This window comes from Anopheles merus, chromosome 2R (assembly GCF_017562075.2).
Source record: "Anopheles merus strain MAF chromosome 2R, AmerM5.1, whole genome shotgun sequence".
In the NCBI taxonomy this organism is placed as follows: Eukaryota; Metazoa; Arthropoda; class Insecta; order Diptera; family Culicidae; genus Anopheles; species Anopheles merus.
Genome location: NC_054082.1, coordinates 11298581 through 11312020, shown reverse-complemented (window position 1 = coordinate 11312020; position 13440 = coordinate 11298581). Strand labels below are relative to the sequence as shown.

Sequence of the window (13440 nt, the reverse complement as noted above, 5' to 3'; positions counted from 1 at the left end):
AACTTGACGCCAAAGCCCATAGTTTAACGGATGCATGGAAATGCCATTGCAGATAACAAAATTGATAAAACAAAATCGGGAAAAAACAATTTCAACAACTTCTCGACGAAACAAAGCAATTGAACTTACTCGAAATTGGTGGCAATAGATGGTTGCCCAGAATGGCAGATAGATATTTAATTTTATTGTTTTGGTGCAATGCATTTAATGAAGCAGTGTCTACACGTCACACCTTTTGACACAGAAAACTGTTCAAATGTTACTTCCGGTTTGTTGTTATAGCGATCAGAAAGTCTTGATTCCCTTTCAGATCTGTTAGAAATTCTTTGAATATATGGACATTTTAATGTACAATACTTTTACAGCAACCCTCCCCGCAAAAGTGAGGCAAATTGGCAAAACTCACACACCAACTACTTTAACGGGGCGACACCGTTTATTGCTAGCTCTAGATGATTCCCCATACTTCCTCGAAAGCAGAACACAACTTCGTACACGTTAATGCTGCAGATAGTGGATAGTTGCTGATGGATGTCGCTCCCTCCGTATAGTCTAGGTTCAGATTGCCGTGCGCAAACGCGCCAACGACCAGCGTCAACGGTTCGTTGGTCGCCGGCACCAGCTCCTTGGCGTTCTTCACCTCGCTGGCGCTGAAAGACATTGCTATCTTTCTGCACCCGACGGGCAGATGGTTGGTGATTGGATTTTTTACAATTCTCATCAGCTTCTTATCCGAATCGGCTGCCTTGACGGAAAATTTGTGCAGCAGTTGCACTGGAAATGGAAGAAAAAGCGTTGATTAGAGGAAGGGCCGCACCGCACCACGGGTTACACATTTTGCTTACCCATTAAACCGGCAAACCGTTTGAAGGTGCGCGGAATTCTCGTTTGCGGATCTATTTCGATCAGAACGTTCTTTTCCGTCTTCACGAACACTTGCAACAGTCCGGCCCGGTTCAGCGGCGAGTCCATCAGCATCAACAGCGACTGGTGCGTTATGTCGGGCCGGCAGCTTCCCGGGTCGCGCTTGTTCCTCCTCAGTATGTTGATGTGATCGTCACAGTTTAGCAGCTCAAACACTTGGCCCACCTGGAAAGGGTAAGAAGCAGTGGGCGTTGATTTTAGCGTCCATCTCGTTGTCGAATCTGAATCTGGTTGCCAAAGCCTACCTTGACCGTTTCAAGCTGAGCCCCTTCGAGCACAATGATCAGCCGCCGTTCGTTCGCTCGGATGTGGCTGGTGTTCATGTGTTTCGCTGGCAAATCGTACTCTCCCTCCGTTTCCTCCGATGCGCCAGCATGTCGTTTTCTACCCATTTTTTACCGGTCAAACAATAGAGGTACTTTCGCGGCAGCGGGAAAAGATTTGTGTGCCGTAGGTGATAAACAACAAAACCACACGCGCGTGTTTTGTATGTTGTCAGTGCGTTAAATCAGCTGTCAACGATGCGCTGACATCGCAATGACAGTACGTTGTTTTTATTTTCATTTACGACAGCAAACTCCAATTTTCACTATATTGTACGTTTTAAAAAAAAATTAATATAAAACAGCAAGTTTCTACAGACTTTTTGAGGGTAGATGTGTACCGCTTGACTTAGATCTTTGCCCACAATAGTAATAGTGTTGTGTGTTACCTATGCGTTAGGAGTTTGTTTCGCTCTAATACCAAAGACTCTACTGATTACGAGAACAGTACAGTAACACGATGGGACCAAACGCTCACAGCTACTGTTTGCTGCGCGCACGGAACAGTCTCCCCTACGTGCTGCGAACTATACACCAATCACACTCGAAACACACCAGAGACAGTGGACGACGCCGGGTGGTGGTAACTGGGCTCGGTGTAGTATCACCTGTCGGCTGCAATGTGGAAGCGGCCTGGCAAACGATCCTCTCCGGTCAGTCAAAAGTTGGTCGACTGGTGGGAGAAACGTACGATAAGCTTCCCTGCCGCGTAGCGGCCACAATCGACAAGAACGACATCGATCTGGAAAAATGTTTCTCCAAAACCGAGCTCAAAACGATGGCACGTGCTACCGCCTTTGCGTTGATCGCTGCCAAGGAGGCTCTCTCGAGTGCTAGCTGGATGCCGGCCGTGGAGGATGAAACCGCCTGCCAGCGCACCGGTGTCGCCATCGGTATGGGCATGGTAGATCTGATGGACATTTGCGAGACGAACGAAGCGCTCAAGAAGGGATATAACCGAGTGAGCCCATTTTTTGTGCCCCGCATCTTGCCCAACATGCCGGCCGGACAGCTTAGCATCCGGTACGGGTTTCGCGGACCGAACCATGCCGTTTCTACCGCCTGTGCTACGGGTGCCCATGCCATAGGCGATGCGTTCCGCTTCATTCAGCACGGCGATGCGGACGTGATGGTGTGTGGCGGTGCGGAAGCTTGCATCAGTCCGCTCGGGATTGCCGGATTCTGTCGGCTGCGAGCGCTCAGCACGGCGTTCAACGACGAACCGACGGCATCGTCCCGACCGTTCGACGAGCGTCGCGATGGCTTTGTGATGGGTGAGGGGTCGGCCATTTTCGTGCTGGAAGAGCTGCAGCATGCCCTGCGGCGAGGAGCACCAATCTACGGCGAGATACTCGGGTACGGTTTGTCTGGCGATGCGTCCCATCTGACGGCACCGCGGGAGGATGGGACGGGAGCGCTGTTGGCAATGCAGCGAGCCCTTGCCGATGGTGGCGTAACGGTTGCCGACATTGGGTACGTTAATGCGCACGCCACATCGACCCCGATCGGTGATGCGATAGAAGCCCGTGCGATAAGGACACTTTTCGGGGAGCACACACGGTCGCTGGCGGTTTCGTCGACGAAGGGCGCCCATGGACATTTGCTCGGTGCGGCCGGCAACTTGGAAGCGCTGTTCGTCGTGATGGCCTGCAGGCATGGTCTGCTTCCGCCTACCGTCAATCTGCACAACGTAACGGACGATATGGCCGGGCTGCATTACGTGGCGAACAGCTCCGAACCGTGGGAGGGGAAGCACCGTCGGCGGGTGGCGTTGAAAAACTCGTTCGGTTTTGGTGGCACCAACGCCTGTCTCTGCATTGGTGAATACAGCGAATAAACGGTGAACGTTATCGGTCGCGCTTTTTCTTGTGTTTCTTTTCCGATTTATGGCGTTTCCGTTCGTTTGATCTGGAACGGTCACGGGAACGGCTACGGTGTCGATTTCGCTTCCTATAGCTACGGCCTGGTGCAGGAGAGTTTGAGCGAGATCTTCGAACGTAGTTCGTTTCGTTCTTTCTGCTTCTATCGTTACGATCTAGTAGGGGAGATTTGGAACGCGACTTACGAACATGTTTCGATTCCCTTCGTCTGCCTTCTCTAGCGTCCACTACAGCAGTGCGGGAAGTCTGACGAAAATGGTGTGCCAAAGCGTCCGTCTGCACTTGAATGACGTGTCTCAGTTCCTCACTGTAGGTCAAAGGATTGCGGGACACTCTGTGTTTTGGGTTGCGTCTCCGTGCATCTCGCACGATGGCAGCTATTTCGGGCAGCGAAGTAGGCTTTTCTTCAGAGTGTGTATCTTGCTTGAACCTAAAAACGAACGACGGAAGGATCGATTTTTAACCACAATTTTACACACTTTTTTCCCTTTCGTACCTTATTTTGATTTCTGGCACGTCCGGTGGTTTGGTAGTGTTTGCAAGCACATGCTGGCAAATTGACAACCGTTCTTCGCGTGTAAAGTTTACATGCAAATCTGCAATGCTCGATGGAGGGTCACGATCGACCAGGTTTTCAAATGGGACGCCCAACTCAAACGACGGGTTACGGTACACTTCCTCTAATATGGCTTCTGCTTGTTTAATGTTATCTAAAAATAGAACAATAAGTAGCTTTTACGACTATTCTAGCTGGTGAGCAGTTTAACTACTTTACCCAAACGAATCGATGAACGACTATCGGAGGGTTGGAAAGAAGCCGGTAATGTGTCGGTATTGTTTGATTGATTTTTATCCTGGCTGTGTTCATCGGTGGTTTTGGTGACATTCTGAAAATGGAAGATTATGAGCAATAATAAACTGCAATTCCGCATGCCGTTCAAATGATCTTACCGAATTCAGCAAGCTTTCTTTGCTCCATCCAACGCTTTGCAAAATCCTGTTTATTCTGCTTTCAGACTCTTCGATGAACGACTTTAAGTGATCCAGTACAAGCTGCTTCGATGCCATCGCATGGCGATAGTAACATTAGTTAAGTACAGGCACGATGCTATCACCGGATGAGGATGTTTATTTAATTTTTAAGAGATTTTGGACCACACCAGCACCATTCTGCCGGTCCATGTAAACATCAACAATCTGTCATCAGCTGACTTTGACAGCAATTTTTTTGTTTTGCCGGGCGAAAGGATTCCATGGAGCGAATAAGGGGTAGGAATGTTAATTTTTTTTAATTTGAACGTTTTTTTTGTTGTAAATTAATTTGCAATTTAAAGACAAGGCATTCTTAAAAGTAGCAATCGTTTAAAACACAATTTAAATAAAACAAACACAACACATTTATTTCACAGATATGTCGATCACTTCCGAAGCAAGGAACGTTGACTGCACGCACTTTTCGGTACACTACTTAAAACTCATCATGAAAACTTTCCGCAGTGTGCACCATTTTCGACGATATGAATATTGCCGATTTGGCCAGCATCTGTAAAATAGCAAACATAGAAACGCACTGAACTATCCAAACCACAACAGGTAGCAACACAAGTTGTGAAGATTGTGCCTCCCCGATCCTTACCTCATGCATCAGCAGCTTCTTATCCTTGTTTGCATCGGCCAGCGTAAACAGTGTCGATGCTTCCTGTATTGCATAGCGCGGATGCCGCGGATCAACGTACGACAGCAGCTCACCCCGATCCGCCTTCCCGTCCCGATTTTTGTCGATCACCTTCGTGAACTCTTCCTTCCGCTCGCGCACGTTCTGCGAAAGGATAAACTTTTTGCCCTCGCCCAGATCGGTCGTTTGCACGTCGGAAAACTCCTCCACCGTCAGATGGTCATCGCCGTCCACGTCAAACTGTCGCAGTATGTCGTCGACGAGATTGAGCAAGTTGACGGTGCTCGATTCCGGATGGCGAAAGGAAAGAAACTCGTCCAGCGTCAGGCTGAGCGGATCGGTCCGGGCCGCCTCCATCCAGTGCGCTTTGTCACGTGCGATCGATTCCTTCACCTTCCGGTCCAGCTTGTCGAATGCGCTCTTCTTCATGTGGCTGTCCCCCTGGATGCCCTGCCCGCGCAACCAGTAGCCCTGGTACTCGTCCCAGCTCACCAGACCGTCCCGCGGTTTGTGGTCGATCTCGACGAACATGATCGGATTGGTGCGGATCGCTTCGTCGATGTGTTCGCGTATCTTAAAGTTAATGAACTTTGCCAACTCCTGCACGGTCAGATGCTTGTCGCCATTTGTGTCGGCCCTGCAATGGAAAATGATAGATTGTCGTAAATTTGTTGCTCGATTTAACATATCCAAACCCGTCGTCTTTCTTACTTTGCGAACGCTTCCGCCAGCTCCTTTACCACACTTTCCTCCAGCTTCCGGTAAACGAGCGGGGCGGGCCCATTCGGGCTCTCGTTGCTCGATGCACCACTTCCGGCTTGTTCCGTCTTCTGACCCTTTCCATCGCTGTGGCTGCGGGAGGAAAATGCCAACACTAGTATGCAGAGTATGAACAGCACGTACAGCACCAGCGGGAACAGCGTGGACAGGCGTGGAACATTGCGCAAGAACTTTGCGGGTTTGGCCATCGGATTTCCGCAGCGAAAGTACAACGCACCGCAATTTCCAACGCGAAACGATGAGATAAAACTTTTACTTTTGTTTTGCGTTTTTTGTTTTGCTCTTCTCGCTCTGCTCTATACGCGCGCGCCCCTTTGCGCCACCCCCAGGCACGCACACACACACAACGAGAGCAGTTAAAATGTGAAAGTAGCAGCCAGCTGCAAGTTACACGTCGTTTGTCGAACAGAAAACAAGTTTCCTGCTTGTTGGTTCTGTTGTTACACTAACTAAAATCAAATCCATCGTTGACCAATCTCGACGCTGCTTCTGCACTTCTGGTTGTTTGGAAAATCCGCTTTTAACTCAACATCACTTCCGCGTTTTTTAATCTTCTAGCAAGGAGGAAAGCTTTTCCGATTGTTTGCTGGTCCGCAGAAAAGCTGCAAATGTTTATGTTTTCTCGCATGTGCGTTGAAGCGATCCATCTCTTTCTGGTCGGTGGCAGTGGAAAAGAGATGGAGAGCGAATGCTTCTGAAGCAGGGGAAGCGTTTCCATCAATCCGCCTAAAGGTATGCAATACGCGGAAACTTCGCTCAGGGAACATATCACTATGGTACGGGAAGGGATCGATTAACAAGAGAATATAACATTTAATGAGCAAACAATGTGATATTTTAAATTCTCAAAGTCGAAAGAAATTCTAAATGTTACACATGAAAGACTAAATAGCGTAATCTGAGAACAATCCAGCAACAAAGGTAATTTTCAAAGTTATACATTCCAGCAAAGTTACTGTACAGTCAAAAATGTTAAAAATGCCTAAATTGTAGAACCCACGCCTCACGTTCATTGTTCGGTTTAAGAAGTTCAAGAAAGCAAAGCAAACAGCCAACTACCGGTAAGCATTCAGCTCATTCACGATTGAGCATTCCGTGATGATACTTATCGGTGTTTGCAAACAAAAAAGCAAAGGTAATGAACCCTCCGGCAAAGGGGAAACACCTATAATTTGAAGCATCTTGAATAAAAACTGGTCTTACAGCTTCCCAGAACCTGAGTTTGAACGTCTTCTCGATAGAGCGATGTTAATGTATGTGCAGTCTATCCTTCGTTGGGGTACCGGACACACCACCGATTCGATCACGCCGGTCGTTCCAGTCGTTGTAAAGATTTAAGCGAGACCGCCACTCTGCAACTTACATCTCCAAATTCTTACACCAAAACTATGTGGTTCGTAAAATCTTGTCCTATCCCATTACTGTTGATCGTACACATAGCGACAGCTCAAGGTGATTGATCCCCAGAACACACCCCACAACACACCATTTCCAGTGATTAATCTTCAAATTACCCCCCCTTTTTGCAGATGGTCAGCCGTGCTACACTTCCTCGGGAGTGAGAGGTGTGTGCATGAGCATTACCTCCTGCCCGACCGCTTTTCAGCTCAACATTAATCCGTTCAGCCTGTTCGGGGCGGCTCCACGAGGATGCCAGAATTTCCTCGGAATTGGAAGTGTTTGTTGTTCGCATGCTGTATCTAGCGCAGGTCAAACGAGCGCTCCAGCACCACCGAGGAGAACGACGGCCACACCAACGGCCCGAACTACTACGGTAAAAACGTTCGAGCGTCCCATCATATCCACTTTTCCAACTACGGCACGACCCAGCGTAGGGTTGGAGTGTGTTAGGCCCGATGGTAGCACAGGACCCTGTGCGGCAGAGACGACAACCAAACCTACCACCAGCAGTACAACCACTACGGTAAGAATTAAGGAGCCTTTTTTCAAAATTGTAATAAAGATCTGATGATTGCTTTGTCTGCCCCTAGCCCTTACCAATCACCACCACTACGGGACGCTCTACGAAAATTCGTTCCACCACACCGATCGTACTGCAACAAAAGCGTCTTGCGAATGATCCCCCGATTTTTGCGAAACCGACCGTTCTGCCAACACCAGCGGACGGATGCGGTGTAAGCGACGTCGAGCACAATCGAGTTGTCGGTGGCGTGCCGGCTGCCTTGAATGGCTGGCCGTGGATGGCTTTGGTCGGTTACGAGGAAGCGTTCGGGGACGTTGACTTCCGTTGCGGAGGCTCACTTATCACGGATCGTCACGTGCTTACGGCGGCTCATTGCATACTGTCTTCGTTGTAAGTATGGATGCGTTAGTTTCTATTCCGACGTGAAAGGACTTTACATGATTGTTCTTACTTGCAGATCCGTTGTACGATTGGGAGAGCACGATATGGACAATCAAACCGAGTCGGCGCACGTTGATGTACCGGTGTACAAGGTGCGATCGATGGCGATCAATTTTATAAAGAGCGTAATTAAATACTTGTTTTGCTGCTATTTCTTTCCCATTTCAGTACGTTTCCCATCCATCGTACGATACGTTTGATGGTCATTCGGATGTTGCAATACTATTCTTAACCGAAACGGTGGAGTTCAATGGTAAGTGCTACATAAAGGTTCCCTTCTTTGAACGCTGCTTCCGACAATAATTTCCACTCCCGCTTAAGCCCGTATCAAACCGATTTGTCTGCCCACGAACGAACCGGTGCGCAGTGCCGACTTCACCGGCTACAACCCATTCATAGCCGGTTGGGGTCGCACCAAGGAGACGGGCTTCGAGGCGAAGGTACTGCAGGAGCTACAGATTCCCATACTGGAAAATGAAGAATGCAGCCAGCTGTACAAAAAGATACGCAAACTGTACTCCACCAAGCAGTTCGACGACGCAGTGCTGTGTGCCGGGTTTCTGGAGGGTGGCAAGGACTCCTGCCAGGGCGACAGTGGCGGTCCACTGATGTTGCCGTATCTTGTCAGCAAGAAGTTTCACTACTTCCAAATCGGCATCGTGTCGTACGGGGTCGGTTGTGCGCGGGCCGAACTGCCCGGTGTGTATACGCGGGTGGCCACCTTTGTCGATTGGATAGTGGGACAGATAAAACGGTAACAATGTGCAGGTTACGGGGTGCCGAAGTGCCAACAGCGAAAAGAAAGAAAAAGAAAACCCTTCCATTTGTTTCTCATTAGTAGATTAAAATCCAGTAAATATATGTATTTGATTAACAAAGATTTCGACAAACGATATGCACAGCGTTAAAATGTAAACGAAAATATATGATTAACCTGAACCACTGTGTTTGTTACAATTCTTTTTCAAAGAAAAAGGGGTTAGCTTTGCTACCAGAAACACCCACATTTACGATAATTTAGCACCGGATACTGAACGAATTGGTGTTTCCTGATCTTGCCTGCTAGGCGTGTGTTGTGATAACGTTTAAAACATTACTAGCGAAATCATTACCCGTGTATATTGCATATTGTACGGTGGATAAACTAAGCTTGGACTGTTTTAATAATGATTTGTTCTACCTCTTTCCCCGTACGCCTCTTTCTCTTCGAACGCCTTTTTTTAGCTGCCACAGCTGATTGCATTTGTCGAAGCACACATAATAAAGCTAATCATTAACGTTCCGTTATTATTTTGGTTAATAGACACTTGTTCTCTTGGCTGCATATACGAAAGCGTTGCGCTATCGTCGTTCACCTATAATAGGCCGTATCATTGTATGCCATTGCCCCGATTAGTGTATCCCTAGTTGCTTCAACTGGGACCGCGATAGACAACTAATCTGCGATTGGGCCGGTCGTTTACGAAACTACCGATTGTACAACGAATATTAACGCCGTTCTGTTACTTTGTATGTATTAGCTAGCGCGCGTATGATTAGATTATTGTTCTACACTAACAACTGTGTGTTTGCTTTCCTTTATATCCGGATTGTATATAATGTTTGCTGTTTGCTGTAACTGCCGTTCGCTTCGTGAAGGGTGTGTAAACACAACACGATCGGGCGGTTTGTTCCTCCCAATTAAAAAATGTAACACTTAGTGAACTACGGATAAGTCTTGTTTTCGATATCGTTAAATATGTGTGTATGTGACGCTTTTGAGCGCCCCGTCAAATTCGTCGTTTGATATATGCTGGTTTTTTCTTCTTTTCTTTTGCCGTTAACATTCATCTGAACTCGTGCAGTAGTGCTGTAAAATACACTCACTTAGTTCGAATGATTTTAACGAAACTGTTTGCAGATTAATTTTTGCTCTAGCAGCAAATAATTTCACAACAAATTGTGTGTGAAAAAAGAATAAATTACAAAACAATGCCATGAACATCGAATGAAATCGTGTTTGTTCAATGTGTGTCTACATAACAATCGTGCCAATGATTGAGTATGGAGCTGGCACATAACCCATTCCAGAGTAAAGTTATAAACCGCATAAAAAGACGGTTAGTTTGTGCAAAACATTGAACGTTAGGTAAACATAACATCATCTTCAGAATATTGCTCTGTTATGGCACATCGTCGGATGTCGTTCTCCCACCGCTCTATCTATCTCTATTCCAGCAACACCAGTCTTGCTCTTGGCAAAATCGATGCATCGATTGATATGGAGCTAACAATGTAAAATGTTTCGACGTTTTACGATAAGCAATAAAAGTCAAGTATAGATCTGAATATGCCTGCCAACACACCCAGCGCTGATCGGTGGGGAGAGCATTTGGGGCGGCAGTCTGCTGTGTAGGTGTGCGTTAGTTGCATCTGTAACAAACAATGCACACATTATTGTCCCGCTTACAGCAGGATGTGGGCACTTTGGCACTTAAAACCATCCTATTTCGGCTGCGCTCTGTTCGATTTAGTTAGCTTAAATACTAAAACATGCATTAGTGGGGGTTTGTTTTTGAGTTTTCAGCTCTCGCGCTGTGCGTTCTGTTGTGAGTGTTGCGGGGAGTGTGGTTAAGTGTACTACACCTATCTTACACATCGATCGACGACGAAATTATGACGGAAACGAACACAACACCATGGTAGTTAAACGTAATTAAACGAAACAAAACGAAGATTAGCTGCATTTTCGGCACTGGGGAACGAGCGAACCCGCTCGTTAGTAGTGATGAGGAGGGAAGCACGAGCAGCACGAGCAGCAAACGTGATGGCGGTTGTAAACGGGAAGGAATTTGTCAGTAAGAACCACTCCATTACAGTATGCAGCACTTTTTCCTGTTCTTTCGCTTGCCCTTCTCATCCACCAGCGGTCGCTCGGAAAGCTGAAACTTTCGCACCACCCGCACGAGCTCGTGAAACGCCTGGTCGACGTTAATGCGCAGCTTCGCGCTGCACTCGATGTAGGGAATTTTTAGCTGCCGGCTCAACTGTTGCGCCTCCTCCAGCGAAACGACGCGCTGGTGATCGAGATCGGACTTGTTGCCCACCATTAGCATCGGGAACTCGTCGCGATCCTTCACGCGCAGTATTTGCTTGTGAAATTTGTATATCTCGTCGAAGCTCGCGTGATCCGTCACGGCGAACACGAGCAGGAAGCCCTCGCCCGAACGCATGTACTGTTCGCGCATTGCACTGAACTCCTCCTGGCCGGCCGTGTCGAGTACTGCAGGGCAGGGGTAAAAGGAAAGCAAACATTAGCAATCACAACACTAACACACATTTGTATCGCATTCGGTCGCTACTTACTGTCCAGCTTTGCAGGCGCATCGTCGATGACGCACTGTTTGGTGTAGGAATCTTCGATTGTAGGATCGTAGTCGGTTACAAAGTAGCTCTAAAAGAAGCAGAAGAGAAAAGTCACAGTAGATAGGGATTTACATATGCGCCAGATGTAATATTTACTTGTGCGAACGCTTATTTACATTCCAATTTATTTCGATACTCCCGATCTAGCCCTGCCCTGCAAGCGAGGTCATTTCGCAAAAGATAGAAACATAATCCATGGTAACAACAAGCATTCCCGCAGGCCTACAACACTTCATTGCCATTACCCCATGCCGTGTAGTTCCGCCAGTTCTGCCACACCGATAGGTGAGCGTACCTATTTATAGCGTTTATGAACAATTATTGCAAATATTTTTAGAACAGATCGTTCACTTTCATCTGCATTACTCATCGCTGCTGTGCGTACGGTGCCTGTTGTACTTAACCACGCTAGTCGTTACCAACTGTTGCCAGCGATCTATTGTAGGTCAAGATTTACCTAGATTCGTGCGCATGGACAAAGGAAATATGTTTTCGTTTATGATTCCGTTCTGCTTGTGGGCGATCAATGTCACCATGTTCGTATGACACCATCATCCTCCGCTAAGAGCAAATCAAATGCCGCGCCCTTCTACTGCAATACCGAAGGCCAGCGGTCGCGGGTGCATCACTAAGAATAGAACCAACTTGTTGCATACATATGTGCCGTGGTTTTCCCGAGTTACCCCCTCTATCTACATATAATAAATTCATTAGCATCTGCTTTCAAGGTTCCTCGTGTGAGTGTGTGTGTGTGTGCGTGCTGTGGATGGCTTTTTTGGCTGCACAAGGTCTCGCGATCCGTTGGTCTTTGCGATAATCCTCGCAACACCAGCACCATCTGCTTCGTTTCAAACGCCATTTCCAACAGAACATTGCACCGTTCATGGTCAGGGGTAGCAGAACAGCATCATCATTTTTCCCTATTTCTTTTCGCATGCCACTTTCAGAGGTGTGACATGATCGAGAGCGCATAGATCGCGTGTATGTTTCATCTGTTACAGAAAAGTAGAAAAAAAAAACTTCATCCTCCTCGAGCGCCATGAACCCACCCAAGCGGGATTTCGTCTCAATGGCAACGATTCATGCCGCTGGCCCGTTCTGTTTGCCTTGGCAATCAGCAGCGGATCGCAAAGAGTGACGAAAGTGTACAAAAATTATGTGGGCGATAACGACGGGGACAAGTGACAGTCCCAGCAGCGGCCGCACGGCGGTGGATGACGTCGTCCTAACTTATGCGGTGAATTACAGCTTATGATTGGTTCGCGAGCAGCGTATTTGCATGCACCATCTCTTTCGCGCGATCACGCGCATCGAGGCAACGAGATTACGCGCGGGCGAAGATTGTATTCGTACGCTCGTTCGTTCGTTCGTTCGTTCGCATGGAACACCAGCCGATGGACAATGATGGTTGAGGAAAGTGGCTGATTTTGGGCCCCTCAAGTGCGAGGCCAGCGGCGGGAGCAAAATCGGCGATAGCGAAACACTTCACATCGAGCGAGCGACCTGTTTCCGCGTGACTTATGATCCGAAATGGATCTTATCTGGCAATGCAACAGCACCAGATGCTACTTGTTTCTCTTCAGCTTACGCAAGGATGCTGGCACGGTAGCTGCTGCCCAGGGGAAGGGCTTGCGGGCGGGTGGGAAAAGTGCGATATCGCAATGTTTAGCTTACTGCTAAAAATACCTGAATGAATTGGATGGTGATAGCGGACTTGCCAACACCTCCTCCACCCACAACGACCAGCTTGAAGGTCTGGGCATAGCCTGCGTGCGTTTGGTTGTAACGGGACATTCTGGAACACCCTGGCCCTGGTGGATTGGGGAAAACGAACGGGAGTGCGCGGGAAGAGGAGGAGCGATCGTGCACACCGAACTTCACAAACTCACATGCACACGCGGTGCAAACACGATCAGGCGAAGGGAATACGCGGTGCACTGGGTGAAACAATCGAAATAAAACCAAAAACCGACGGCGCGTTTACTAACAACACAACGGAAACAAAATACGGTGGAGCATCGTTCGTTCGGGAGGGTGCACGGATAAAACGAATCGGTTGTTTGACGTACGGGGCCGCCCGCTAGGCAA

At 47.9% G+C, this 13440-nt stretch overlaps 6 protein-coding genes across 7 annotated transcripts; 2 read left to right on the top strand and 4 right to left on the bottom strand.

The window, feature by feature from the left end:
- Positions 1–417: 417 nt before the first annotated feature.
- LOC121588185 (ribosomal RNA small subunit methyltransferase NEP1) lies at positions 418–1408 on the bottom strand. Its single transcript, XM_041905865.1, has 3 exons — positions 1170–1408; positions 846–1089; positions 418–774 (listed from the first exon to the last, which is right to left on the bottom strand). Exons 1-3 carry the CDS (start codon positions 1314–1316, stop codon positions 449–451), a joined length of 717 nt encoding a protein of 238 aa, XP_041761799.1. The 5' UTR covers positions 1317–1408; the 3' UTR covers positions 418–448.
- A 73-nt stretch (positions 1409–1481) lies between these two features.
- On the top strand, positions 1482–3097 carry LOC121588181 (3-oxoacyl-[acyl-carrier-protein] synthase, mitochondrial). The gene has a single exon (XM_041905862.1). It carries the CDS (start codon positions 1708–1710, stop codon positions 3082–3084), a length of 1377 nt encoding a protein of 458 aa, XP_041761796.1. The 5' UTR covers positions 1482–1707; the 3' UTR covers positions 3085–3097.
- LOC121588184 lies at positions 3056–4337 on the bottom strand. The gene is made up of 4 exons (XM_041905864.1): positions 4079–4337; positions 3903–4014; positions 3624–3837; positions 3056–3557 (listed from the first exon to the last, which is right to left on the bottom strand). The coding sequence occupies exons 1-4, from the start codon at positions 4193–4195 to the stop codon at positions 3095–3097; spliced, it is 906 nt and encodes a 301-aa protein (XP_041761798.1). The 5' UTR covers positions 4196–4337; the 3' UTR covers positions 3056–3094.
- Positions 4338–4500: 163 nt separating this feature from the next.
- LOC121588182 (45 kDa calcium-binding protein) lies at positions 4501–6304 on the bottom strand. The gene is made up of 3 exons (XM_041905863.1): positions 5514–6304; positions 4764–5439; positions 4501–4670 (listed from the first exon to the last, which is right to left on the bottom strand). Exons 1-3 carry the CDS (start codon positions 5768–5770, stop codon positions 4596–4598), a joined length of 1008 nt encoding a protein of 335 aa, XP_041761797.1. The 5' UTR covers positions 5771–6304; the 3' UTR covers positions 4501–4595.
- Positions 6305–6808: 504 nt separating this feature from the next.
- Positions 6809–8880, top strand: LOC121588711 (venom protease-like). 2 transcript variants are annotated; one of them, XM_041906986.1, is made up of 6 exons: positions 6809–7034; positions 7112–7506; positions 7574–7896; positions 7964–8039; positions 8116–8200; positions 8269–8880. In XM_041906986.1, the coding sequence occupies exons 1-6, from the start codon at positions 6971–6973 to the stop codon at positions 8703–8705; spliced, it is 1380 nt and encodes a 459-aa protein (XP_041762920.1). In that variant the 5' UTR covers positions 6809–6970; the 3' UTR covers positions 8706–8880. The 2 variants fall into 2 exon arrangements, with proteins under 2 accessions (XP_041762920.1, XP_041762921.1); XM_041906987.1 differs by having other exon boundaries at positions 6810–6975.
- A 34-nt stretch (positions 8881–8914) lies between these two features.
- LOC121588712 (ras-like protein 2) lies at positions 8915–13382 on the bottom strand. The gene is made up of 3 exons (XM_041906988.1): positions 13039–13382; positions 11293–11380; positions 8915–11209 (listed from the first exon to the last, which is right to left on the bottom strand). Exons 1-3 carry the CDS (start codon positions 13144–13146, stop codon positions 10800–10802), a joined length of 606 nt encoding a protein of 201 aa, XP_041762922.1. The 5' UTR covers positions 13147–13382; the 3' UTR covers positions 8915–10799.
- Between the last annotated feature and the right edge of the window lie 58 nt (positions 13383–13440).

Excerpts from the sequence above, each read along its gene's own strand:
- LOC121588185 (XM_041905865.1), bottom strand. The coding sequence starts at position 1,316 with ATGGGTAGAAAACGACATGCTGGCGCATCGGAGGAAACGGAGGGAGAG. Across the intron at positions 1,090-1,169 it reads CTCAGCTTGAAACGGTCAAG|GTGGGCCAAGTGTTTGAGCT; the intron begins GTAGGCTTTGGC and ends TACCCTTTCCAG. Across the intron at positions 775-845 it reads ACGGTTTGCCGGTTTAATGG|TGCAACTGCTGCACAAATTT; the intron begins GTAAGCAAAATG and ends TTCCATTTCCAG.
- LOC121588181 (XM_041905862.1), top strand. The coding sequence starts at position 1,708 with ATGGGACCAAACGCTCACAGCTACTGTTTGCTGCGCGCACGGAACAGT.
- LOC121588184 (XM_041905864.1), bottom strand. The coding sequence starts at position 4,195 with ATGGCATCGAAGCAGCTTGTACTGGATCACTTAAAGTCGTTCATCGAA. Across the intron at positions 3,838-3,902 it reads TCGTTCATCGATTCGTTTGG|ATAACATTAAACAAGCAGAA; the intron begins GTAAAGTAGTTA and ends TTCTATTTTTAG. Across the intron at positions 3,558-3,623 it reads GTGCCAGAAATCAAAATAAG|GTTCAAGCAAGATACACACT; the intron begins GTACGAAAGGGA and ends GTTCGTTTTTAG.
- LOC121588182 (XM_041905863.1), bottom strand. The coding sequence starts at position 5,770 with ATGGCCAAACCCGCAAAGTTCTTGCGCAATGTTCCACGCCTGTCCACG. Across the intron at positions 5,440-5,513 it reads CTGGCGGAAGCGTTCGCAAA|GGCCGACACAAATGGCGACA; the intron begins GTAAGAAAGACG and ends TTTCCATTGCAG. Across the intron at positions 4,671-4,763 it reads AGAAGCTGCTGATGCATGAG|ATGCTGGCCAAATCGGCAAT; the intron begins GTAAGGATCGGG and ends GCTATTTTACAG.
- LOC121588711 (XM_041906986.1), top strand. The coding sequence starts at position 6,971 with ATGTGGTTCGTAAAATCTTGTCCTATCCCATTACTGTTGATCGTACAC. Across the intron at positions 7,507-7,573 it reads CCAGCAGTACAACCACTACG|CCCTTACCAATCACCACCAC; the intron begins GTAAGAATTAAG and ends GTCTGCCCCTAG. Across the intron at positions 8,040-8,115 it reads TTGATGTACCGGTGTACAAG|TACGTTTCCCATCCATCGTA; the intron begins GTGCGATCGATG and ends TTCCCATTTCAG.
- LOC121588712 (XM_041906988.1), bottom strand. The coding sequence starts at position 13,146 with ATGTCCCGTTACAACCAAACGCACGCAGGCTATGCCCAGACCTTCAAG. Across the intron at positions 11,381-13,038 it reads TCACCATCCAATTCATTCAG|AGCTACTTTGTAACCGACTA; the intron begins GTATTTTTAGCA and ends TGCTTCTTTTAG. Across the intron at positions 11,210-11,292 it reads TGCGCCTGCAAAGCTGGACA|TACTCGACACGGCCGGCCAG; the intron begins GTAAGTAGCGAC and ends CCTGCCCTGCAG.